Raw genomic sequence first — 27,189 nt, 5'->3', positions numbered from 1 at the left:
TTAGTAAAGGACCGAATGTCCCAAGCATAGGGTGTGGTGCCCGTGGCCCCTTTAACCCCCACAGTAACCCCGGCTGGGGGTATTACTGTCCGCACGGTGCTGATAACAGGCCTGAATCTCAGGGAGGTGAGTGGTTTGAATTCCTGCAGCTACGAAGTGGCAGAGCCGATTCAAACTCAGTTGTCAGTAGGAATTCTGCTTATGCAGGTGTCTTGGGCAAAACCTTACACTGACTCCCTTAGAGCCAGGGAAACAAGGTCTTTGTGTCTATTTAAAACCCAAGACTGAGGACCAAATGCCACAATCATTCCCAAGCCCTGGGGCCACATGCGGTCGTCTCTCCCAGGCTCCCAGGGACAGGGGGACACACTCAGAGGAACAAGGACACTCAACACTCAAAGCAGTTGTTGTTACCCAGAAATCTTTATTACAAAAATATTTTGCAAGCCAAAAAGTTTAAGTTGCAACTATATACAAAATGGGGCCTGTTTCCTTCCCAGCAGTCTTAAAATAAACTCTCGAAACCACGCTCCTTCCGCACTGTTGTTTCGACCTCTTCCTTTTCCTGGGGTTCGATACACAGGGTATGAGAATCTCCAGGCTGCCAGTCTGGAGCTAAAACTACACGGCTTCCTTGGCCTCATCCCGTTACTCCCCTTCCAAAATTCAAAGTAAAATAAAATTAAAATGGCACCAAGAAAACATTCTTTCAAGATTCTGCGTGAGTGTGTATGTGTGTGCGTTCTCTGGGCAGAAGAGAGGGAGACAAAGGTTTACAAGCCAACCTTTTGGAATTTGGAAATAACCCGAGCCAGGTGGCTGGGACACTGCTCCCAGATGCCACAGAGAAACTCTAGCTTGTCGGGCCAAAGCTGCCCACATGGCCTGTTGGCTCAGCTCATTCCTGGATGCCATCATGTGAAACATCAAATTGCTGTCCTCCAGAGAGCCGGGTCTGTGCTGAGTGCCCAGAGTTCCACCTGTGGGACATGCTGACTGCCAGGACAGTTCAGTTTCTCTCTTGCTCTGATGGCCTGAGCCAGCTATCCCTTGGGCACCAGATGTCTGAACCTGGGCGGGGGCAGGCAGCGAAGATTAGTGTCTCGGCCCTGAGAGCTGATCAGTTACATGTGAAGACTGAATACACAGCGTGCAACATTTGCTTGCCCTGGGCCCAGCCAGGCTCCTACACTGAAATGGAAGGATAGGGGTCAGAGGACAATGGATCACAGTCTCTGTCCAACCTGCTGAAACAGAGGGACAGAAAGGTGGGCCAGTCCTGGTTTCATGGCTGCCCAGACCGCCTGTCTGTCTTGGATTTAATCCAGTTTGATCCCAATAGGCTCTGAGAGCAGAGATGGAAGATCCCCTCTGCAGAGATCAGCTCAGAGAGTGGGAATGGGGGAAGGTCGCTAAAGGAGTGGGGAAAAAAGCCAGGCACAGCTTTCTACCCTGCATGGCCCTAAAGTGCTTATGAGGAGTGGTGAGGAGGGGAGGGAGGCATCTCTCCTCTCCCCTCTTTTCAGGCAAGCAGACTGAGGCATTAGGTCTCGACAAGACCACAGGGCGAAGGAGGCAGCCTGGAGCAGCACTGGCAGGTTCAGACTTACCCACTGCGGGCAGGGAGGCGGTAGTACCAGCCACGTGGCTTGGTTGAGAACGTGGTCAGTTTAGTCCTGGAGAGAAGGCTAAGCATCTCCATGGAGCAGCCAAACTGGAACCTTCTTCCCCATCCTCAGCGCCCTGGGCCACGGGGGAAAGACACTTCCTGCTGCAGGGCATCCCCTCCAGGAAACCAACCACTACACCGTAGACGGCACAAGACCCAACTGTGTACTTCAACACATGACAAAGAGCCAAGATAATGCTGCCGTTGTTTTAAGAAAAAAAAAAAAAAAAAAAAAAACAGAACAAAACACCACGGATCAAATTTTCTAACACCTCAGTTTCAAGATTGCACGTTTCACATTTATCAATAATTTACAGGCGTCCACAGCGAGATGTTGCTGAGTTAGTGCTAGCTGGAGGAAGCAAGCTCAGGTCTAGAAAGGAGAGGCAGGTCCACGTGGAGTGTCACCATCAGGATGCCGGGTCCTCGAGGAGCCTCAGAGGGCAGGAGGAGGAGGAGGGTCTTGTTACTCAGTCCTTGGCGGTGGTGGAGGGTTCCTTGGAGGGTCTTCTCCTCCCCAGGGCTTGTGACTTGTCAGTCTAGGGTTGCGGGAGGCCAGGACGGCTGGCAGCAACCTCACTGAGTCTCAGGATGTGGTCCCAGAGTTTTTTCCTAGCTTCTCCATGGATGGGATGGTTTAATCTAAACAGAACTCTTCCCGAAGCCCCAGCTGGACGGTGGCGGTGGTGGTGGGAGGAGCAGGTGGGCTTTTTCTCCTCCTCACCTTGGAAGATCAGGCTGCAGAGCATCAAGGAGGCTGTCAAGAGTCACTAAGACCATGACCAAGACCCACGGTAGATGGAGAGGAGCATGAGAGTTCTTGGACCCTTGGCTGCCCTGGCCGGTTCTAAGTGGGTTCCCCGGCTGGCCTGGCAGCATCAGCCTCTGTGTGTGGTAGTGTGAGGGGCTGTGGCCACCCTGGAAATGCTGGAGAGCCAAGCGGGTTGGGGAGACAAGAGCCAGCCTCATCCTTGGGTCCCAAGGCCTGTGCCACCACAGCCCTCTGGGAACTGGGCTGGCTGCCCGTCGTGGGACAGGAAGGCTCAAGGGCACTGAACTGAGACGATCTAGGCCCTATTCACTTCCTCTGGACCTGGACGCTGGCATACTCTGAGTGGGATGGCTCGGGCTTGGGGGCTGACTGCTTTGGGGCCCGGTTGAGGTGGACCATGTCCAGGTCAGCATAGGTAAGGCTGTCCTCAGGCGTGGGCTGCTGGACAGCCTGAATGCTGGCGTATTCCGTGTGGTTGTTGGACTCAGCAGCCCGGGGGGCAGACTTCTTTCTCTTGGGCAGGTTCAGGTCTGCGTATGTGATGTCGTTGTTGTCCTGGATCTAAATGAGACAGGGAGAAGGTCATCCTGGAGCCCCTAGCCTCTCACCCACTCATCAGTACCAAGTCTGGATGCTTCCGTTTCCTGGCCTCCACTTGACTCAGCCATAATTCACACGCGGCCCTTCCTGGCTGAGGTTACCTGCCTCCAGCCTTAGCCTTCCAATCCACCTCCCTCCTCTCACAGCCTAACGATCTTCTTGAAGGCCACTGTGGTCACCTCCCAGTCCTGACTCAACGTTACCCCCTCCCACGGTTCTGTCCTGTCTTGTCAATACTCCTACCTCTGCCTAGCATCCACCCCCTTCCTTCTCTTTGTAATGAATTCAACCCACCCTGGATGTTTAAGAACAAGCATTGCTTCATGCTGAGACCCTCCCATCAGCCGGGTCCAGGGATCCTTCTCTGTGTTCCCTCAGCCCATGTTTCTCCATTGCAGCACCCACCACATAGGACTGTGTCTATCTGGGGGTCTGAGTAAATGCTGATCCTCCAGTGGATGGGGACATTCATTCATTTAGTCGTTTATTCAACAACTATTGGCTAGACATTTGTTATGACACAGAAACCAAGGCTGACACAGAAGAAGCCAGGCCAGTGTTGAACGTACGAATGAATGAATGAATGGCAACAACTTCAGCCTCATGCGGGGTGAAGCTGGGGACAGGGGGACAGAGAATAAGGGTACAAGTTAATGAGACTAGTTATGTGGATGGAAAAGGTGCTGCAGTCAGAAGCCTGGAGTTTGAATCCTGGTTCTGTTCTCCCTAGCTGAGAGGTTTTGGGCAATTCACTTCACCTTTCCGGGCCTCAGTTTCCCCATCTGTAAAGTGGGAATAATCACCGAATCTGTCGCCAGGGTTGCTGTGAGGATCGGGTGAGATCATCGGAAAGAGCTCTCAGGATGGAGCCTGGCACATACTGAGTGAGCAGGTGTGTTCAATGAATGGCCGTAATCGTCAGCCACCCGAACCCTAACACTTATCTCCCCTGTGCTAATCTTACCACCCACAGCTACGCCTTAAAATTACCCATCAGGAATGATAAACTGCTTCTCCTGTGCCTGGCGCCTATGCTGCAGAAGCAGGGAGGAGCTGCCCACAGGGGTAACTCCTGGTTGGTGCGCGCTGACAACTGTGTCCCCGTTCCCGACGGTTGTAAGCACCATGCTGCCCCCTGGAGCACCTCATTCAGGCCCTGTCACAGCCCTGCTCAGGAAGAACAATGTACCCTGTTTTACAGGAGAAAAAACTGAGACCCAGGGAGGTTAAATAATTTGGTCAAAGTCACACAGCTGGGGAAGAACCAAGGTCTGTTGGATGCTAAGGCTGTGGTCTGACCACACAGCTCCTCTGCCCCACACCCTGCGCGTTCACACTTCACACTTCACACTTCTCTCTAGGAAACCCACATCAACCACATTAAATGCCCTCCATGGCAAGGGCTGGCACCTGGTGCCAGGAATCACAGAGAGAAGGCTGCAAGCGCCACAGCAGCTGGGTTGGGACTGCCCTGCTCACTGCCCAGGGCCTGGCACACAGTAGGAGCTCAGCAAGTCTTCGCTGACTGAATTTTGTACAGGGTTCAGTGATCAGCTCTTTTTTCTGTCATTCTTTTCCCAGAACGTTCCAGAAGGAAGCCTGGAGGTAAAATGACGGGGGGGGGGGGGGCCGGCGCGGGGAAGGTCCCCTTCTCCCATGCCTGGAAGTTGCCTATTGTTCTAGGTCCCTGAGCTCGCACCCAGGGCCACTGGGGGGCCGCGCTGGGTCAGGAGAGCAGGACACAACATTTTGGCCTACAAACATCATGTCTTTCACCAGCCCCGATTCTCTTCAATGGATTATCTCTAAAATGATGCCAACAGCCAGGGAAATGTCAAGGACAGCTGGTGTTCTCTTGTTGCAGGTTTAGGGCAGCGCCTGTCTTGTTACAAGACGCAGGGGAGCCCTCTGCCTCTGAGGTCTGACAGCGTCAGCCGGTATGGAGCAAGGCTAGGTTTCTCGGAAGTAGGCCAGCCACGCTGCCTGAGAAATCTCCTCAGCAATGGCAGAGAGATGTTGCCAGCTGGAGGAAGCGTGTCCTCACAGGAGGTAACTAAAGACACAAGGTCTTTCCATCAGAAGGAGACTGGCAGCGCTGTGTGCTACTCTGTGGGAGAGGCCCAAGGAGGAACTGGGAGTGAGCTGGGCAAGGTGCTCCCGGCGGAGGGACAGGCCTGGCCACGTGCATGCAGGCAGGATGGCACCATCCACAGGAAGGAAGGCTGCAGCCTGACTCCATTTACACAGAACACATTGTGAAGGGCGCCCCCTGGAGTTGTGCAATGAGTGGCAATGAGTCAAGAAGGTGGAGACGGACATCCTGGGCTGGAGCAGAGGGAGAGAATGTGCAGAGAACAAGGGGAAAGTGAGGAATGTAAGATCCTCCACCCTCCGCACCCTCCCACCCTGAGAAAGGAGTCTTAATTTAGAACAGAATCTGCAACCCCAGCTGGTGTAAGAAAATCACACCATCGAGTTTCCCAGGAAGGGCATCTCACCGAAGACTGTACCTGGGTTATTTCTCTGGCGTTCTTCTCGGGCTCATGCAGCCTAAAAAGGAAAGAGACACACAGATAAAAATATCCTCCCTATCTCAAGCGCTCATGTAAATTGATAAGAATAACACTGAGGTTCCACTTCCTAAATGGGGGGAGGGCATGGCCGAGCGTTTCACAACAGAAATACCACTGCATATCATGTGTTTGGACAAACGGGTCCATCTCACGAAAAAGGGATTTTAAGCAATGCACTACCGAACTTTTTAGCTACTTTTGCGGCAAGGATCTTCAACAATTATAATACTCGGTGAGGGGGAAGAGATGGTGAAACTGACATTTTCATATATTGCTGATGGGAGGGGCGCAGTGGTACAACCCTTTTGGGAAGCAGCTTGGCTAGCCCAAGCAAGAGCTTGGAAGGTGTCCTCATCTTTTGACTCACAATTGCATCTGGGGGAATTCAAAATATATAAAAATGCTTTATGCGCAGAGGCACTGGTGCAGGGCAGGGGAGGGGCGGAGGGAGGTCTACGTCTCACGGCTCTGCCAGTTGGGAGTGGTTACAGAAATCAGGATAGACTCGTAGATAAAGATTTAAAAGGCTTATGAAGAGGTTTCTTTTTTATTGCAAATGATTACATTAAAAGATAACTGAAAAAACAAAATTCTCAGTGGAGTGATCTCAATTATGAAAAATGTGTGGATAACACTGGAAGGAAACAGTAAAATGCTAACAGCAGTGATCTTTGGGTGGTATTTTTTCCTTCTTTTTAGTTTCCCATATTCTCCAACTGTTCCTTAGTATACACATCCAGGTGTTTTCATTAAAAAAAGAAGAGAGAACGACCAAGTGTCCTGGTTAATCAAAGGAGCCATTCATGCACTTGATTCTGTAATTGGAGGCCGTGGCTTGGCTCACCGCAGGGCCGTAATCAAGGTGGGGAGCGAAGCAGAGCCTCTGGTTCTGCAGGAGTTGTATAAATCCTCAAGCTGCACCTCTGGGGACATTAGCTGGATAATGTCAGGAATGGGCAGTGGGGCTTGGCAGTGGGGTTATTAATGGATGTGGCATGAGTACTTGGCTCTGAAGGCAGTTCTGGGGCATGATGGGCCCAACGTGGCCACAGAAATGACACTCCAGGAGCAGGGACACTGTCTGGCGGGGAAGGGCATGCAGATCTATCCCTATCCCACCTGCTTTCAATCCTTCTAGGGCTCCCAGTGCCTCTGGTTCAAGTCCAACTCATCATCCTGCTCGTAAATCCCATGTGGTCTGGCCCCTATTGACCTCCCCCCCGCCTCCGACTCATTCACTGCTCTGTCCTCATTTCCCCACTTATCCACTCATCAAATATTTCTTTTTCTTTATTTCTCTTTAAGTCCTCACCTGAGGACATGCTTAGAGGGGAAGGAAGGGAGAAAGAGAGGGAGAGAAACATCAGTGTGAGAGAGAAACATCGATCGTGCACGTGCCTCGACTGCAGACTGAACCCACAACCTAGGTATGTGCCCTGACTGGGAATCAAACCCACGACCTTTTAGTGTATGGGATGATGCTCCAACCAACTAAGCCGTATCATGCATGACTTCACCCACCAAATATTTCGCGAGGACTACTAGATGCGACACACTTTATGTATCAACAGCAGTCTTGAATGACCTTCTTGACCACTTTTTCTCTCAGTTAACTTGTGTTCAGTCGAGACTCAACTAGGCATCATGTCCTTGGGGAGGCTTCTCTGACAGCGATGGGCTCACTGGGCTGGGTCTTCATGACAATTCAAACCTCCTTATATATCTTCCAATCTGGTTTATGTGTCTGCCTGCCTGCCTGTCATTCTTCCTTCCTATATGGGCGCTCAAAAAATGCTCAAGAGTGACGTGGGATGAACGTCAGTCAGACTGCCCCAGCGCCTCTGCACACTGTCTTCCTTGCCTCTTCATCTAGTTCTCTCCCTCTCTTCCCTCAGATCCTGTTTCAAACAGTCTTTCCTCCAAGAAACCTTCACTAAACCCCCCGACTCCTTTTTCAGAACACTCAGTTCCTTTCTTTCAGAGCAATATTCCAGACTGGAAAAAATTATCCATTGTGTCATGCCTGTCTCTTTTCTGGTCTCTCCTATCTCTACGATGCATCCCTGTGCGCGGGCTAAAGAAGTGGAAGCCATCCCCGTGTCTCCTCTCCCCTTCCTTACAACCCATGTCTAATCCACCACAAGGTTTGTTGACGCTGCACAAAATACATATTAAACCCAACCACTCCATCACCTCCGCCATCCTTGCTCCCTAGATTCCTGAGGTACCTGCTGCCTATGTTCCTGCTTCTGTTCCTGCCCTTCTGGATACCATTCTCCACATGTAAAATGCATAAATGATGTCATATCATTTTTCCTCTCAAAACACTCAACCCCTTCTCCCCATACAGTGAAGTCCACCTCCGTATCCCGATGGGTGAGGCCCACGTGCCCTGCCCCGGTTCTCCATCTCTCTCCCCCGGCTCACTGCACTCCAGCTGCCCTGGCCTCCTCCAAGTTCAAGGACATCCCCAACTGCTCCTGCCTCGGGGTCCTGGCACTGGCCGTTCCTTCGCCTGGTCCTCCGGCTGCTGTTGCCCCACATATCCCCATGACTGGTGCCTTCTCATCCTTCCACATTCTTCTAAATGTCACCTCCTTAGAGAAGCCTTCCTGGACCACCCACCGTACCCCACTGCTCGCTCTGCCCCATACCCAGCTTTATTTGATTTAGTCAGCACCTGCATCACGCTGTGTATTAACCTCCCAGTTCGTTCGGTCACCTGCCTCCCAATGGACCGTGGTCTCCATGAGGGCAAGGACTAGGCCCATCTCCTTCACCACTGGAGCCCTGACACCCAATAATGGGCTGGTGCATTGTTAGCAAGCTATACATATAGATTGAGGAATGACTAACTGAATGAATGAATGACCATCTCTCCCATCGGATCAAAAGTGCCGTGAGACCGGGGCTAATGTCATTTTTGCTCCCTTTTGCAATCCCTCAGCTTAAGGCCTGGCACCGAGCTGGGCTCCATCAGATGAATAAATGAAAGTCTCAGGGAAGCCCTAAATATTCCAAGGATAAATGCAGTGAATGTCTGACAGGTGAACAAATGGCCAACTGAATGAACCCTAGTGCCCAATTAAGGGAGCAGACACATTTTGCTGTCATCTGAGCTGGGGAAGATTATAGACAATGTTCTGCATGTATGTCCCTGACCTAGGGAGTTGGACATAGCCAGTGCCTGCACTGGCTCTGCAGCCTGAAGGGCCCTGTGAGCTCAAAGCGGCAGCAATCCCTTTGGCACCCTCCCCGGTGCGCTGTGTTACCCATGCCAACGTCCTCCAGAAAGCGTCTGATCCCAGCCAGCGCAGCGGAAGCGGCGGCTACATGGGTAACCACCACTACCGCTTGCGAGCTATCTCTTTGGTTTAGAGAGATGAAAGGGAGCAAGCGATCTCCCGGCAGCCTGTGTAGGCTCACGCTGGAAAAATACAAAACAGGCAGAAAACGGCAAGCTTCTCTGGGGAAGGAGAAATAGGCAGCAAGAGGCATGGGCGCAGATAAAGAGCATCAGCTTCAGTGTCAGAGAAATCGGGAGGGAGTCGCAGTGCCAGCACTTCCTGGTTGTGGGACCTGGGGAATGTCAGATGACTCCTCTGAGCCTCAGTTTCCTCAACCACACATAGGGACAATAAAAACTTTCAAGAAAGGGGTTCTCAAAGTCTGGCTCGGGAACAGTGGCATCAGCACCACCTGAGAACTTGTTAGAAATACAAATTCTGCATCAGAAACTCTGGGGGTGGAGCCCAGAAATCTGTTTTAACGAGCCCTCCAGAGGATTCTGCTACACACTCAAGCCTGAGAACCACTGCTCAATTAAATCGGGATAATAGTAAATCATAGGGTTTTTGTGATAATTAAAATCACCTTCGGGCTCATAGAGGCAAAGGCATAGATCGGTTCCTGGGGCCCAGCGAGCGCTCAATAAATGTTAGCTGCTGATGCTGTTATCATTATTATTATTGACACCGCCCTTTTCTTCTAGAACTTATTGTCTAATTGGGGAGATAAGGCAAATGAAAAATAATGACAACAATAAAAACAAAACAAAAAAGAGAGATACTTTCATATCTGCGGCCGTGAAGCCACTGAGAGGGGGAGTCTGCGGGAATCAGAGGAGGAGACGGAGGTTGCTGCGGTGGTTTGGGATGGCTTCATTCATTCACTCATGCATTCACTCATTCATTTAACAAACCTGGATGGAGCACCTATTGCATTCCAGGCCCGGTGCCGTGTTCAGCAGCAACGAGCAGTGAACATGAGGGACATGATCCCACCCTCCAGATGGATGGGGTCTAATCTGGGCACAAGTGCAGAGAACACACCAGGATGTTAATGCAGGAGCACCAGGAGAGTTCACGTGAGGGGCTCCTGATCCTGGAGGAGACGATGCCCTTGCGGAGCCCAGAGGAAGAGCAGGAGGTAACCAGGTGAAAGGAGGGGTGCCCACTCTAGCTTCCATGTTGTACAACTCCAGGGGGCGCTGTTCATAGAGCCCACTGTGACTGCTGCCCCCTGGAGCTGCGGAGACGCTGGGTGGTGAGTGAGCAGCAGTGGGGAGCACGTCCTGGAGAGGGGCCAGCGCATGGGGCTAGGAGGAGAGCGAGGCTTGAGGGAGGAAGTGACAGGAGCGCAGCGTGGGCTGAGCCACAGGACGTGAACACTGGGGAGTGGCCAGGAGTAAAACTGTCCATGTCAGCAGGGGCCAGACCGCGAGGGGCTTGAGGGCCTCAGTAGGGCATCTGGATTCTCTTGAGGGTCACAAGAACCACCGGAGGTTTTTAGGCAAAGTGTAGAAGCCAAGTCTCGCCTTTGCAAAAGAGCATACTGGGTGGGCACACGCATAGCACTCCCACTGCCCCCAACCTTGGAATTGTCCTTGACTCTACATCCAATCCGTCAGCAAGTCCTCTTGGCTACGTATCCAAAATGCATCCAGAATCTGACCATTTCTTGCCCACCCCACCATCCTGGCCGAGGCCACCACCATCTGCTCGGACCTCTGCAGAAGCCATCTCCCTGGCCTCTCTGCCTCCACCCTTGCCTCCTATAGCCAGGCCCTCACAGGACACTCAGGATGACCCTTCCCAAACAGAAGGCAGATCATCTCCCTCCTAGGGCACCTCATCCCCCTGGGAGTAAAACCCGGGATCCCAGCGGCCGCACGCCCTGGACCATGGGCCTCCGCCCCAGATCCTCAGTTCCTGCTCTGTAACTCAGAGATCCACAAAGCTGTAAAAAATCGGAAGATCTGCAAAATCCATTGGGTGGCAAAACCTGACCTAATCCAACATGAAGCTATTTATGGTTTTTATTTATTGCTCTTAGTACAGACGTTCATATATTTCCAAGCAGGTATATCCATGTAGTAGATCATGGGGTGCTGCTTCTATTCTGCTGGGGTGAACATCGGGGGCCTCCCTAACGCTGAAAAGCCTGGATGAGTAGCACATCTGGCTGCACGGCTTCGGTTAAGAGCTCGTGGACCTGCATCTCCTGCCCTTCCTCTCGTCCCTTCTGCCCCAGCCACACAGGTCTCCTCTGCACCTCCTGGCCCATCTCACCTTGGGCCTTAGCCACACCCGCTCTCCTGCCTGCACACACCTCTGCTCCCTAGTTCCCCAGCTCCAAGCCCTGCACACACCTTCAGGGCTCTGCCCTAAACCTCCACCCCTCTGCTCTGCCTGATTTGTCACCACCTGACAGGACATCATATATCATTTGACCTCTACACTTACTGCTGCTTCTCTCACCGGTGTCCGAATGCCCTTTAGGTCTGGACTGATTTTTGTTCACTGCTGTATCCCCAGCACCCAGAACAGAGCTGGCACATAATAGAGACTCAGCAAAAATCACTGAAAACATGAGTCAACAAACTAAGGCACCATCTGTGACATAATGGCATCGCCTTAGCCTCTGACCAGGGCACGGGCTTCGGGAGGGCACAGATGCTTTCCATCCTCCTTGCCCGGCGTTCCCAGGGCCGCCCGTGCCAAGGTACTCAATAAATATTTAAGGAACGAAGGAAAGAGCAAAGTATACAACTCGGATCTGGGGGTGGTGTGTGCAGGAGGCTTCTGCCACAATCCAAACAGGATTTCATAAGAGTCTTGCAGTCTGTGGACAGCAGGCAAGAATTCAGTGCCTCTGGGCCCGGAAATCCCCTCAAATCCCTTTATTTGAGACAGTAATTAAAAATGGGCCTGGCATGAGGAGCTTACAAAGGAAAGACATAGAAACACTGACGCGCACAGGTGTGGGGTCGGTGAGTGGGGATTATGCTTTTCAGCTCTGGGGCTGTCAAGCGGCTCAATGACAATTGCAAGAGCACCCCAGCCCATGGAGGCACTTACCTTGTAGAAGAAGTGGAGCCCTTGGCTGAAAGAGAAAAGAAACAAAGGCCAGTTACTTAACCTGGACACATATTTTTCTCAGTAAATGTGGAGGGTGGGGTGGACAACGGTTTGTCTCTGGTGACATTGGGAGACATGGTTGAAATCCTATCCTCCCCACCATAGGACACCCCACGCCCACCCAGGGGGTGCTCCATTATCTCCCACTGAGGGAGACCAGGAGCTGTGCCGGCCTTCCTGCTTTCTGCCCTCTGGGAGTTGCCAACGGTCAGATCCCCCAGCAGCCTCAGCTTGGGAGGGGCCCCCTGCCCTGCCCCTGGTCTGGGTGACGCCACGGTCCTCGGCTGAGGCCCTGCATCAAGCCTGGTCCCAGCCCCGGCCTTTCACTGCTGGAGAACAGCCTCTAGCAGGGCTGTGAGCTGGGGGAGCAGGTGCGAACCCCACTCCGGCCACCCCCGGGCTCGCTGCCTGACCCTAGGTGGGCCATTTTTTCCCCTTTGAGCTTGAATTTCAGCTACGTCACAGGATTGGGCTGGACACTCATTTATTTTCATGTCACTGCTTTCTCAAAAAGGATCTTGGGAGGAAAGAAAGGGTCCATCTGGTACAGAGATTTTTAAACCTGTGCTATGGGGTATCCCGCAGAGAAGCCGCTGGGGTTCTGCCACCACTTGACTTGAATTTCACTGCAAAATTGTAATTAAAAAGCAACATGCACACTCAAATGTGCTCTACACCTCATGTTAACAGGCCGGAGGCTGCCGCAATGCAAAAATTCTCACTGCCAGGCTAATGCTTGGTGCCTGGGCAGGTACTAGGTTTCTAGGTGAGCAGGTACCACTTGGGAAGGTTGCAGCTCAGCATCTAACGTCTGAATGGAGGCCGATGGTTGCAAAGTGCTGGGACACAAGATGTCTCAGGGGGTTCAATGACTGATCACCCCCATTTGACATCAAAGAGACTGGGTGACTCCTTACGGTCACACAGCTGGTAACCGGTAGAATTGAAATGAAGGTATTTCAGTGGATTGAGGTAGAAGATGGGTGGGCCCTTCCAGGGACCAAGGATCTCCCTAGGGTGGAAGTGATGTGCAGACTTGAGCCCTGAGAACCAATGCCAGGGTTTGAATCCTGACCCCACCACTTACCAGGTATGAGGCCCTGAGCAAGTTTTGCAACTTTCCCCTGCCTCAGTTTACTCGTCTGTAAAATGGGGTTAATAATATTACAGAAGTCCATGCTGAGAACAGTGACTGACACATCAGAAGGGCCAAGTGAGTGCTGGTTGTCACTGTTGCTGGAGCCTATGTTTGAGAGCTGGACTCTGCACACACACAGACCCATCACTCAGGGGCTGGGTGACCCGCACCCATGTCTGCAGCTGTCCAAGGCCCCGCTCCCCCTCTGGAACGCCTGGACGCTGATGCCTAAGTCTCCAGTAACAAGCTCATGTGTGCTGGCAGGGACATGGTGCCCAGGGACGAGGCTCTGGACGAGCGGCTGGGATTTCACTAATAGTCGTCAACGCGCCATCCAGTGGGCTGGCTTGTGACCCTTGGCGGGCAAGGAGTCCTCTTGTGTGGGCTCTCCAGGAGCTTTAGGGAACCCACTGGGTAAATGATTGCAGAAGCCCTTCCAGATTCCAGAGATGCCAGGCCCTCCCGGATGGCGAGCTAGAGGCTCGGCCAGTGCTCATAGCTACGTCCTTCCAGCCAGCGCAGGAGGGAGGGGCACGCTGGGGGCAGAGGCGAGGGGTGCAGAAGAGACGTGGGGCTGATGCGCGACATGCCCCCTCGAGCCCAGCCCGGGGGTCGGGTGCACAGAGGCACCTAAGGACAGCACCTCGCACTTCGCGGGCTGTGGCACGTCGTAGTTCACAACCAGCGTTTTAAAGAGAACTTAGGATAGAAGATGGCAAAAAAGAAAATACCAGAGTTCTAATTTTAGCTCTAGGGGTGTGTATGTGTCAGGTTCAAACACGAAATATATTTCTATCACTTAGAGTCAAGTAAGTTTCAGACATACTGGCTTAAAATTGTTTCCTTCGAGATTTAGGAAAGAGAACTTGTATTTTCTGAGGACTGAGAATGTGTTAGCGATGTTATTTCACATGCGCTTCTTTGGTTTTATAATTATCCTTTAACTCAGGCACTGCTATACCCATTTTACAGGTGAGGAAACTGAGGTTTGTGGGGACCAAACTGATTGTTTAGAACCTGTAACAGCCCTGTTTTGTCTGACTCCAACGTCAGAGGCCTTGCCATAGCAGAAACTACACAACTACACACCACACACACATTTACACACGGCCACGATGTCCTGGATTTGAACATGTACCCACCGGCCACTGTGAGGGGAATTTTCCAGGGAGGTGGCTCATGTTTCTGGCCACACATACAATGTTGATGACAGGAGCTAACATTTATTGAGCACTTGCTGTGTGCCAGGTACTTCCCTAACCTTTTACATGTAGTCACCCACTTATTCCTCCCAACAGACATGCAGGTGGGGAGGGTGGTATCCCTACCCGCTTCCAGCCTCCTGCCTATGAGCTGGGCACGTAGCCTGGACAGGTAAGAAGAAAGCAAAAGTTTGCCAGGGGTTCCTGGGAATATTATTTCTCCCTGAGACCTTCTTGCCACCCTGGCAGTTCCGTTTCCCACCTCGACAGTGGTCCCATGAAGAGGGGAGGCCTGGGGCAGAGGTGGCCGTCTGGCACCCATGAAGGGAAGGCCCCGGAGGGACCCCCCCGGGTTCCAGCCTGGGTAAGCGGTCGCGCCAGCCATGGCACTGCTGCCTCTGGCCCTCTTGCTCATGACTGCGACAAGTTGGACATCCTCAGGGCCTGAGCTATGCGGAGCCCTTTCCCGTGGCCCCTCCCTCTGGAAAGGACAGCCCAGGGGCAAACTTTTGGGGAGGAAGCAGGGGATCCACTCACCTTTCTTCTGCCGGACTCGCAGGAGGTAGAGGGCAGCGATCAGCAGGGCCACCAGCAAGGCACACACCACGCCCACCGCAATGAAGACATTATTCAAGTGGTTACTCTTATCTAGAGACAAGACAGAATAGAGGCTTCATGTATGCAAATTTAAAAAAAAGAAAATCACAACTCATTGATTCTTTGGACCACTAGACGGGCGTCATTAACTGAGGACACCTGGCTGGGTCTTCTCGGACGTTTCGAGCCACACGGGCACATTCATGGTTCTGCACACAGGTCCCCCCGGGGGTGAACCCCGGTAGCACCAAGCCGCGCCGAGGGGCGGGGAAAACTGTCTGGTGCTGGAGCCAGAGTGGAGGCCGGGCTGCAGGACATGGCACGGACATCACCCCTGAGGGGCGGAAACACGTTCTTCCTCATCTGAGTGAACCAGGGTGGCCACCGTGGTGGCACAGGTCCATCCCAAACCCGAGGCACAATGGGGACAGTGGGGAGTGGCAGACATGCAGGTGACCAGAGGACGCTGGAGACCTCTCAGGGGCTGTCCGCTGATTAGTGCCCGGGACCTGGGCGTAGGGGCTCTGACCCCAGGACACTTGAAATGAAGACAAGGCTGTGGCAGACCCCCGGGCACCCGGAGGGAATCCCACGCTGGAGCAGAGTGGGTGGTCAGGGGCAGGGCTCCGAGCTGCAGAAACCTGGGCTCAGGTCAAAGGTGTGTGGCCTCGAGCAAGTCATTTAAACCTCCACACGCTGCCTTCCTCTTGTGTCACGGGGGCCAAGACTAATCTTTGCTACGCCGGACAGCTCTGAGGACAGCTCAGTCACTAACCAAACGACCAATTCACTCCCTCATTCTTTCTAAGTCTTATTTCCTGAATGCCTACTGTGTGCTAGGCTGTGTGCCAGGTCCTGAAGCTGCATTGCCAGGGTTCCTAGCAGCTGAGACTCAAAGCGAGGGCCACAGAGCTCATCTCTTTCAGCACTGCCACGTGTAAGCAGAGAGGCCCAGAGAGGGGCACTGACTTGTCCACGGTCACCCGGCAAGGCTGGCACCGAGCCAGAGGTTGGTCTGTACATCCTGTGTCCTAGTGCAGCACTCATCCTATGAAAGCCAGCCACCAGTGACATCAAAGGGACAACTTGACAGGGTCACAGGACTTCTTTAGAGCTCTCTGTTCCCTTGACGGTGCATGGAGGAAAAACATGGCCTCTATTCTACTCCATTCAAAGGGCCTGCTGTATAGAAGGCACAGCCATGCTAACGACAGATGATGGCACCTTCCACAGTGGCACCAAAATGCCAACTATGTGCTGCCATTTGAAGAAAGAGGGACCCATGACAACGCATTGGAAGGGGCCTGAGAATATGACACCCTGACACCTTGAACTCTCCCACGAGACGCAGCATTACCATCATCTTAAATGAGTACGGACTTTGGCCTAGAAATACACTTTGGAAAATCGTCCTACAGAGTAACAGAACATGTACAAGGACACTTACTGCAGCAGTGATTCTACTTGAGAAAAGCCACACACAGCCCAAAGCCCCCGCCCACTCCCGGGGGGGCAGGCTCGTAGTGGCAGCCAGGGCACTGGGCAGAGGTTAGAGAGAGCAAGAAGGAAGGAGGGGCTGACGTGGACGGTGAGCGCAGGGACTGCTGGGTGAAGCAAGCAAGAGGACGTGGGACAGGACAGCTTCCCTCCCTCTCTCTTTCTTTAACATACATTGATGTCAAAAGATCTATAAAGATATGTACCAGACTCTTGCCAGTGGTGACCATGGAGTGTGGGGTTTGGGGGAGGAAAGCTCACTTCAAAGGTCTACTTTCTATCTACAGACTGCTGGATTATTCTAGAGTAAGCATGAATGAATAATTACAACATTAAAAAGGATAAAAGTTCAATCTAGCGGGGTCAGTTGGGGTGGAGGCCTCACCAGAGGGTTCACCTGGGCCCAGGCCCTTCTGGTGAGCGGAGGCCTCCAGGGTGAGGTTCCTGCTGACCGCCGGCTGCCCATCGTGCTGCACCTGACAGGTGAGCACCACGTCCCTGTGGGCGGATGAATTAACCAGGATCCAGCTCCTCGAGCTGAAGGTCCCATCCTTGTTCTCCACGCGGGTCGAGGGTGTTTCTGTTCGGGACACGCTTCCGTTCTCCAACCAGGTCAGCTGTAGGCGCTGGGGGTAGAAGTTCTTCACCTGGCAGGTCACGTTCACCTGGTTCTCTGACATGAGGTGTTGGGTAACTTCCAAGGTGGGCGGAACTGAAACAGCACAGGGCAGAAGCTCTGACCTTGTGGAACAGACAGATCACAGCGGGGCTCCATTATTTAGCTCCCCCGCCACAGCAAGGGGGCAACTCAGGACAGGGCGAGGTATGCACAGGTGCTCCGAGTCAGGGTTCTCTTTGCATGTGAATGAAATCACTAAGCACAGTGCCCTGCCCATAGTAGGTACTCAAGAACTGGTAGCTGCTATTAGGGTAATATGAGTGAAATCAACCAGCACAGCCCAGCATGCAATTAGAACATAATAACTATAGCAAAATAAATGAAATCACCAAGCCCATAGCTGCTTGGCCTATAGTAGGTGCTCAGTTATTGGAGTTGCTCTTGGTAAAGTAGGTGAAACTACCGAGTACAGTGGTAGCTGTTCACCCGGCAGCTGCCATTGAACAGTGGTGAATGACAGGCACATCCGGGGACCTGGTGAAGGGAAGGACTGTCAGGAATTAGGTTCCATGAAAATCACACTCTGGAGCAAAGAGCAAGAGGAGCAACAGGCTTGGAGGGTGGGAGCCCCGTAAGTGCTGGGGGTGAGGGACATCTACCTCGGATGACCTCAGACAGGTTGGCAGTCTGACGAAGAGGAGGGCCCCCCTGCAGGGTGACGTGGTCCACCTGGCAGATGACCTGGGAGCGGACATTCCCCACAGCCAGCTGCACACTGGCCGTGCTGGAGACGCTGTAGGAAGGGCTGTCTCCCTCTGGGTCCACGGCGGTCCGGGAGGCTGGGAGCTCATTCCCGTCTCTGAACCATTTCAGGGTGATGTCCTTGGGGGAGAAGCCGTGGGACTCGCAGGTGAAGCTCACCGTCTGCCCAGGTGCGGCCCTCCCCGTGGGGGCTGATACCACGGGGGGCGAGGGTTTGGCTTTAAAAGGAGCATAACGAACAATAAGCATGGTTGTGATCATCAGCACTAACGATTAGCATGTGACACTGTCAAGAACCTTCTTATATATTATTTTTTCTCCTTCTAATAATGCTGGTGGGACGTGTCATTGTCCTCATCTTACAGCGCAGGACTCTCAGGCCCCCAGAGGGGACCTCTGCGTGAGGGGCAGGGCCCACAGCAGCTCCAGCCCTGAGTGCAAAGTGCACCTGCTTTCCTCCCCCGGTGATTTCCCAGCAGCCTGGGCTCAGGAACAACGTGACTGAGCGGACTCCCTCTTTGTGTTAACTCTCCTCACGGGCCTCCCCGGGGAACCTTCCCAGCTTCCCCGACAGTGGGGCAGAGTAAACGCAGGGGAAGCGGTGGGTACGGGACCCCCATGACAGTGGAACCAGCCTGGCAGCCGAGGAGAGGGGCGTCCGGGCACATCCCTGTCCCACCGGTGAAAGGGGACGGCAGCCATTTCCCCTTCCCCGGCTGCAGGGAGGGTGAGGTCGGGCAACGGGGGCTGTTTGGCTTCGCGGAAAACAGAAGATGCTTCACAAAAATAAGCAAGCACACATCTATTTTGAATTTGGACTGAATTTATATCCAGATCTCTCCCTCCAGGTCTTTATGACTTTATTCCATAGGTTTCGTTATTTCTATACATATTCCAGTGTGGTCTAATCTGTGCCAACCCATGAGTTTGAGAGAGATGGGTGATGGAATGTTTTTCTCAACTTGGGGTCTTCTCAAATTCAGATTTTGGGTTGAATCCAGTTTTGGGTTGAACATAAAGTTTACTGAGTGCCGAGAAAGCCAAATGTGATTTAGTTTATTTATTTATTTATTTGTTGAATTTATGGGGGTGACTCTGGTTAGTAAAATTATGTAAGTTTCAGGTGTACAATTCTGTAATGCAGTATCTGAATATCGTAATGTGGGTTCACCACCCCAACTCAAGTCTCCTTCCATCACCGTTACTCTCCCTTTTACCCTCTTTTACCTGCCCCACCCCCTTCCTGCTGGTAAATCACCCTTCTGCTGTCTGTGTCTATGAGCTTTTTTTTTTTCCTTAACCCCTTCACCCTTTTCACCTCGCCCCACAACCTGCTCCCTCTGACTCACTTTCTCAATCGTTATTACATGAGGAGAGACCCAGACACAGGCCGATGAGGCAGGCAGGGCTCCTCCTCCTGAAAGCACCCTCACACCATAGAATCCAAAGCGAGAGCAGTATCTTTTTATAGAAAGATTCTGTAGGGTCTCTCAAAGTTGTTAACACTACCTAACACCTTCTCTAACAGCGGGCAGACAGCAAATACTAACAAGGTTGTGCATCTGTAAGTGTCTACCTTGTTTCCTAAAACTCAGCAAACATTTTGAGGACACAGGTAAGGGGGTTTCACGTGACTACGTCATACAAACCCTAGCAGCCTGGATGTCACCACAGGGATGGGACGCTGGGATCAGTTACCATAGACCGAGAGCCCCTTGGGCTCCTGACGATGCACTGATGCCTCTGGGCCCTCAGCTGCTCATCCTCCCACCAGGCTGCAGGCAGGCGCCAGGCGGGCTCACTTATGGGATGAGGCTGAGAGAGGAACCCGGCTGGCCAAGGGCGCCCAGGGAGCACCGGGCAGGGCTCATCACCATGCACAGGGCTGATTAATTTTAGCACCTCTGTTCTTTATCTTTGAGCCCCAGTGACTGAAGTGGGTCAAAACACCACCCTGGTAAGAGAAATGAGGATGTAAGTAAAACACAGAGCCTGGCATAGAGAAGGTGCTTAATAAATAATCCCTATGACTATTACCATAATATCTGGTCTTTCTGGTCCTGAAACCACCTGTTCTTTAGGCAGTAAGAAGGAAAAGTAAAAAGCATAGTAGAAACACCAAGAAAAGTCTTAAATCCTGCCCCCCACAGCTGCATGGAAAACCCAGGTGAAGAAAGCAGAGAAACACCAAGTTATGGTTCTCTCTCTCTCTCTCTCTCTTTTTCTTTTTTTAAATGATCCCCTCAGGAAATAAGTTTGACGAATTGACTTTCAAAACACATGGGAGATCTGAAGCGTTTCCCTGCAGATTAATTCTTTACAGAAGCTGGAAGCATTTTGAAAAAGGAGAGCAGATCTCGGCAGTGACAAGCAGGTGTGCTGGGGCAGGAAGGGCTCTGGGGCTGGGCAGCGAGTGTTCGCGGGGAATCCCGGGCCTGCTTAGGCACGCAGGTGTTTAAGATGGGAAGGTGTCGCCAGCCATGGAGCTCGGATGTGACAAAGTGTCCGGGCTGCGCCTCCTCAGGCCTAAAGAAAGCAGGGGGCCACTCTCAGCCCTGGCCTGCTCTGAGGGAGGGTGTCCCTGCCCCTCCACATGGGCTCATTTCCTTGGGCCTCTGAGGAGCTGTCTTAGGCACATGCTATTCTGAAGCACCCGCACCTCCCAAAGGTCATGTTCTCACAGCCCCAGCAGCGGGGGGGGGGGGGGGCACCTTTCTCAGGGGAAAAAAAATACAAGGTTTCCTCAGTGACCTCAGAGAACATCTAGCTCAGGGCTCTCTGCCCTGGCTCTGCACTAGCAGCCTCTGGATAGTCAAAAAAATTCAGCTGCCAGGCCCACATCTGAGCAATTAAATTAGAATTCGTAGGAGAGAGCCAGGTGATTCCAGCGAGGAGCCAAGGTGGAAAGGCACGGAACCCCACCTCCAGCCCCATTATATTGGGACTTGGAAACGAAAGTGGCCCCTTCAAGTGCCTATGTCTTTGGCATGTCATAGCTCCCATTCGTCTAGCATTCACTACCTACCAGGCACTGCTGCCAGGCACTTCGCATGTGTCCCCTCATTCAGTCCTTGTAGCTGCTCTGTGAGGTCAGTGCTGTTACTGACTTGAGGACACCGAGGCACCGTGTGGGGAGTGATGCGTCCGACGCCACAGAGCCAGAAAGTGGCAGAACTGGGATGTGAGCCCAGGCAGGGGGCTCGGCCCATGCGCTCACCCACTGGGCCCTGACGTCCTGAACCGCCCATCTGGGGCTTCCCAGACACCCTCTCCTACCCTCACAGACCCCCGAACGGGAGCTGGGATCATCACCCCTTCACAGATGGGGACACTGAGGACTCCAGGGAAGCTGAGATTTGCAAAGACCACGCAGCTCGCTGTATGTTCAGACCATCCCGTGAAGGTTGGCGGGGCTCCCCTTCCTGCAGGTGATGCTCTGTGCTCAGGTCTTTCCACTCCCCGAAAGGAGTCCATGGTCATCATCATTTTACTGATGAGAAAACAGGTTTGGGACCCTCTTCCCGCCTGCCACTCTGTCCCAGGAAACTTCCTGTGAACCCCAAGCTTCATGTCCATCTATACAGCAGGTGCCACACCTGCAGGAGCCTGAGGCTGACCGCCTCAGGGATGCCTGACTTCGAGCAATTTGCAGGGAGGGGTCACCTCTGGGTGCCCAGGCCTGGGGACCCTCTAGCAATAGCTGGAGACGAGGGCTCCTGACAGCTGGGTCTAGGACATGAACTCTTGCTCACTAGGCGCTCAGTACCCTCTGGGAAATGTCCCTCCTCCTCATCCTCAGTCTGCAGATCCCAGATTACTGTGCATGGCGTTTCTGGGGGTGCGGCGGCCCCTCTCTGCTCTGTCCAGGCCACTGTCCACAGGCGCTCAGTGAGGGACAAACCCCACAACAATGGGGGGGATGCACCCCGAATGCTTCTATATGCTGAGCCACGTTGTTAGGAGCAGGGTCGGCACATCAGGGGACATTTGAGCATCTGTCTCATCTGGGTTGTAAAACTATTTCCACATCCCCACATAGGACTTTCTTTTTAACGGTATTGCGAAGGCCAGAACAATACAAGATTTTAAAGAAGAGGGTTGGAGCTGCCTGCGCACTTTGACAAGCACAGTGGGCGCTGCAGAGAGCAGGGGCTGTGAGTCAGGCTGTTTGGGGTTCAGATCTTGTCTCCTCATCCTGCTGAGGTCAGGACCCCTCTCTGAGCCTCAGTGTCCTCAACTGTAAAAGGAGCAACAGATGGCCCCTCCCTGACAGCTCTGGTTAAAGTCAATGCCACGATGAAGACATGGTCCCGGCCCCCTCCCGCCTCCCCGCTTTCTCATCCAGGGCGTCCTCTGGGCAGGCAGCTTGCGGAAGAGGAACGAGCGCTCTGCCAGCGGGCAGCAGACCCAAGATGGAGCCACTTACTTCCTGTGCTGGCCCAGGCTAGGGAGGCACCACTGGGGACCTTTTGTAATATTTGAAAATTCAGGATAAATCCATCCTCCCTGCCTATGTCCAGGGGTTGTGGGGGGATTCCATTGCTACCACATGTAGGAGGGAAATTTGGCAATTAAAATGCACACATACCCTCTGATGTGGCAATGCCAACTCCAGTGAGCATCACCCTCTTGAGCAAGGGGATGCAGGGTTACCCCCTCCATCACTGTTTTAATAGCCAGAGGTTGGGGACAACTCATATCCATCAGCAGACGGTCAGTGAACGATATTGTATCCATGTGCTAGAGATTGAAGCAGCGGTTGAACCTGGGGGAGCTCTAGCTGCTGATTTGGGGTGACGAGGCTGAAGGTTGGGAGAGGATTTCAATCAGCTTGGGCCTCAGGGTCTGAATGTGAGCGGCATGTGCACCTTTGAGAAACTGATGGAAAGGAGACATGCTGGCTCCAAGTTTCAAGGTTTGTTTTAGTGAGTTTTTATTGAGTGCTTCCACGCACCAGACTCTTTGATGGAAAGAGTGTCCAAAGTCAGGGCAAGAAGTAGCTGGCCTGGAATCAGATAGGGCTCTGGAACGATCCCCTCAGGCACTGGCCAAGAGACTGTGGGAAGGCCCCTGCCACCTGTTGGCCTGAAATGCCCATCTGTGCCTGGGGTGCTCAGGCAGGACGGTCTAAAGGTTGTTGTGGGCTGACATTCCAGGTTTCAGGATCCTGGGCTGAAAACCTTAAATAAGCATTTTTGCTGCTTCCATGGGATGATCCCAAAATCACCTACACAGGGAGCCTCTTCCCGGGGTGGAGGACAACCTAAGATGACCCAACTCTGCTCAGAGGCTTCAGTGACAGTGTGACTATGTCCCTGAAATAAAGGGAGTTTGTCAGACAGACCCACAGTGATCACCCAGCCCCTGAGCCCTCCTCCCAGCAGGGCTGTCGGAGTAAACGGGGGTCTGTGCCCCTTAGGGATTCCTTCTCACGTGATGCTTCTTAGGAGGAAATAAAGCAACATGTTTTCCCCTCCCTGCCCTGCATGCATTTCTCTCAACTGGAGGGAAGAAAGGAAGCTTCATAGGGGAAGGGCCTTTGCCTGCTTAGTTCACGGCAGCTCCCACAGCACCCAGAGCAGGGCCTGGCTCACAGCAGGTGCTCAGGGAGTGTCGGTAAGGGGTGGAGGGGCTCGGCCAGACTGAGGGGAGCACTCTCTGCGGGCCGGGGTGAGGTCTGACCTTGTGACGGGCAAGTCACTCAGACCTGCAGCTCCCTCATGCCTGGAACTAAGAGGCTGGACAGGATTGGAAAAGGCAGGGGCTGGGCAGTCACGCAAGAGGGTTCCAGACTTTTCCCACCCACTACCAGCCGTGGGGCCTGAGCAGACAGCTTGGCCTCTCCAGGCCTCACTCCCCTGACCTGCAGAAGGGGCGAAAGCAGACCAGGGATCAGATCCTGACTATGAGCACCCACTGCCACAGCGGATTCTTAGTTGTTGCTCGAAGAACTAATGTGTTACCGACTGTTGTTACACACCAGGGACAACGGATCCCGCATTCTACTCACCACTCACGGTGAGCTGAGTGCCTGCTCCAGACTTGAACTCTACGTTGTCAGTGTCCTTTTTGCGGAACTTCACACAGTAGTAGGTCCCGGCGTCTGCTGGGGAGATGTTACTGATGCGGATGGAAAAGTCCATGTTGTCTTTCTTCGTGGGGTCTCCAACCGTTGTTATTCGGGGGCCGAGGCCTCCTTTGAAATCGTAGATTAACACCCGGCCAGGCCCTGTCCCCCGGAACCACATGACAGGTCCCACGGTGTTAATGGAGGTCAGGGTGCATCTCAGAGTGGCCGTCTCTCCGGCTGCCACCGACACTGACATGTCAGGCTGAATCACCTGCAGCTCCTCACCTGTCCCTCCTGCAGGAAAGCACAGAGCAGTTGTTTATTCATCCATGCGTGATCATGTAGATTTTGTCAATATTTGTTAAAAACGGCTTACCTCGAGCTCAGCACATGGCATGTGTTGTACATGGGACCTTCACAATGAACCTATAATGTGAGGGCCTATTGCAAATGATGAAACCAACAGAGGTTAAGTGATGTGGCAGAGAGTGCATTTGAGGTCCTGAGCTCTCTCCGGGAGTGTCATGACTGAACTGGGCTCTGAATTCAAATCTGAATTCAGCAGGAAAAAAGGGGCACAGTGTTCCTAACAGAAGGAACAGCACGGGCAAAGGCTCAGAGGTGGGTGCAGTGTGCAGTGTGTGAGGGGCTCTCTAGGGGATTTAGGTTTTGTTTCAGGCCTGGCCTGGGAAGCCAGCTCCCAGGAGGGAAGCCAGACTCAGCAGCTGCGGCTCCTGTAGGCTGAGAAACGGTGAACTACGAGAACTTGAGTTTGGCTCAGTGCTTACTACAGCGTGACTTTGGCCATCACTTGGGCCGCCGAGAAGATCCAACAGGAACTCTTACGAGTGCGCTTGATGCTGCCAAGTACCACGTGAATGTGAGTGCTCCCATTAGGTGGGCAGGACCCTTTATTGTCCTCTCAGCCTTGGTGTTCTCATCTGTCACACAGTTATATGACCCCATTTTGATGTGTCTCTGGTAGGAACCAACCAACAAGTCTGGGCCAGGACAGTGTCAAACAGAAGGACCTGGTCTTTGAAGCCACCTGATCTAGTTGGAAACCTGGCTCACCTTTTATTTATATGTAACCTACTTTATCCATTGGTTTTGAGTCTCAGTTTTCTTATTTATGAGATGGGCAGATACCCCTAGTCTTCTGGTTTAAGTCACTTAGCACCAAGCTGGGCACAGGGGAGGCTACTGTCATTATACAATGAATAAATGAGGAAGGTTCTGTTTCTGACACTTCACTTCCACAAACCCTCGCTGATGCTGATGCTGCTGCAGGCCAGGCCGTCCTGGATGCTGGGGACACACAAGACATGGACAAGGTCGGGCCTCAAGGGCTCTGGACTGGGCAGCTGGAAGGAGTCCTGGAGGTCGGTGGTGGGGAGGGGTCTGAGCCCAAAACTGGAGAGGACTGGGGCACATGAGACAGATTCTGGGCAGAGGAGATGGCAGAGGGGAGGACACAGCCAGGAGGAGGAACAGGCAGGCGAAGATGCTGTGAGATGTGCTGCAGGTGCTCAGAGCAAGTCACAGCCAGAGCCCTGACTGTGAAGAAGGTTGGGGGTGGGGAGAAAGGACGGATCATAAAGACCTTGGGGTGGGGGGTGGGGGAAGAGAGAGAGATGCTCTCTCTTTCTCCAGAGATAGGCAGAGGGAGACAGAGTGAGAGAATGAGGGAGACAGTGAGGGGGAGGAAAGAATAAGAAAGATGGAAAGATGGAGACATGGAGGGGTGGCAGCCTGTTATAGGTGCCGTTAGACCATCTGGTCTCTGCCTGGGTGCTCCACTCACCCACAGTGTGACCTTGCCCTGTCCTGACCTGAGCCACCATTGCCTTGTACATTAGACAGGGTTGCAGCTGATGCCCCGAGTAGGCCCTCTGGCTCTGGCTGGGCAGGAGGTAGACCTTATGCATTTGCCCACCAGCCAGGCGCCTGGCACCACCCCACTGGCAGGGGCAGGGCGTCTGAGGGAAGGGAGGCCCGTGGACTCCATCTGTCCACACTGGGGCAAGCCCAGGGCCTCAGGACAGACCACTCATCCTCCTGCCTGTTGTCCCAGCCCTGACTCCCAGGCCAGGGATTGCCCCTTTCTCACGGTAGGTGAGCCATGGACTCTGACTGGTAGTCTAAGGGCAGCCAGGCCTCTAAGGTGCAGAGAAGAAACCAGAGTCAGCAGAGGTCAGGGGCTCAGGGTGCAGCAGGTGGCCAGGCGTGTGAGAGACACACGGAGGAGGCCAAGAGAAGCCAGCAGTGACCCAAAGACATCTGGGGCGCAGTGCCAGCAACTGCCAACAGCATCCAGCCAGGAATAGTCCCAGTGGGTCTGCATTCCAGCTGGAGACTGGGTGAACTGGAAATGCCAGCTGGAGGCAGCACAGGCTGGGCCCCCAAGGCCCCTTAGCCAGCTCAGCACCCGCCTTCCCTGGGCCTCCACTCCACCTTCCGTAAAGTGGCTGTCCGCCCTCCGCCCCCACAATAGTCATGAGGACCATGCCACAGTTGGGCATAGGTGCCTGCTGCATGGATGCTGGTTACATTTTAGTTTCTGTTCCCACTAGGATCACAGATATGTTATTTGTATACTTGATTTTCTCTGGATTGTCACGTGCCCCAGCAAAGATGGAGGATCCACAAGGGGCTCTTTCCAAACCCCTGTCTTTAACAGTGTCTGGCACACACCAGGCCCTCAGTAACCACGTGCTGAATGCACGCTCAGATGAATGAGGGAAGGAGGGCTTTCACTTGCTCGCCAGCACATCGCCTCTCTGAGCCTCTTTCCTTGTCTCTTAATGGAGCTGCGACGGACAAGCCTGGAGCCTGGGACTGCGCCTGGCCCGCAGCAGGTGCCTGTAACGCATGGCAGTTATTATTATCGTCACCAATAACACCACGCGGGGCTGTGAGTCAGCAGCTGCGAGGGGAGCGGTGTGAGCAGGGGAGGAGGCTGCAGAGCCCGTGCGGCGTGTCGGAGCAGGGCTATTCTGGTGGAGCCGCCGGAGGCCTGCAATCACACCCGGGCACGTGACAGTGAAATCTGGAGCCGTGGAGGGCTGTCCCCCACCCTCTCCCCGCCCCTTTAAGTTCTCTCCACCAACTGCAGCCAGATTTAGGTGGCTTAATTAATTAGCTCGTGTTTATAAAGTGTTTGAAGAATTTTAAAAGTGCGATCTAAGTGCCAAATATTATTTTAATCTGTGCATGTGTGTGTTTTTTGTGGCAGAGAGTGTTTTTCCCTGCTTGCTTGCTTTTCTTTTTC

At 53.2% G+C, this 27,189-nt stretch overlaps 1 protein-coding gene across 2 annotated transcripts in view; it reads right to left on the bottom strand.

Annotated features, from left to right (window-relative positions):
- Window positions 1–421: 421 nt before the first annotated feature.
- Window positions 422–27,189, bottom strand: part of LOC129070804 (tyrosine-protein phosphatase non-receptor type substrate 1-like) — a 43,678-nt gene continuing 16,910 nt past the window's right edge. The window contains exons 3-9 of one of the 2 annotated variants that reach the window (XM_054573944.1): window positions 23,859–24,212; window positions 17,746–18,066; window positions 16,853–17,179; window positions 14,911–15,021; window positions 11,974–11,998; window positions 5,552–5,591; window positions 422–3,002 (exon numbers count right to left, since the gene is read on the bottom strand). In XM_054573944.1, the coding sequence (XP_054429919.1) occupies window positions 2,748–3,002; window positions 5,552–5,591; window positions 11,974–11,998; window positions 14,911–15,021; window positions 16,853–17,179; window positions 17,746–18,066; window positions 23,859–24,212 (1,433 nt within the window). In that variant the 3' untranslated portion in view covers window positions 422–2,747. Of the gene's footprint in view, window positions 3,003–5,539; window positions 5,592–11,973; window positions 11,999–14,910; window positions 15,022–16,852; window positions 17,180–17,745; window positions 18,067–23,858; window positions 24,213–27,189 lie in introns of both variants that reach the window. The other variant, XM_054573943.1, reaches the window with a different exon arrangement.

The sequence above is a fragment of the Pteronotus mesoamericanus genome, unplaced genomic scaffold (genome assembly GCF_021234165.1).
Source record: "Pteronotus mesoamericanus isolate MK-2021 breed Mesoamerican mustached bat unplaced genomic scaffold, CSHL_Meso_final contig_25, whole genome shotgun sequence".
Taxonomy (NCBI): Eukaryota; Metazoa; Chordata; class Mammalia; order Chiroptera; family Mormoopidae; genus Pteronotus; species Pteronotus mesoamericanus.
Note: the sequence above shows the minus strand (reverse complement) of the source record. Positions and strands in the feature narration are given on the sequence as shown.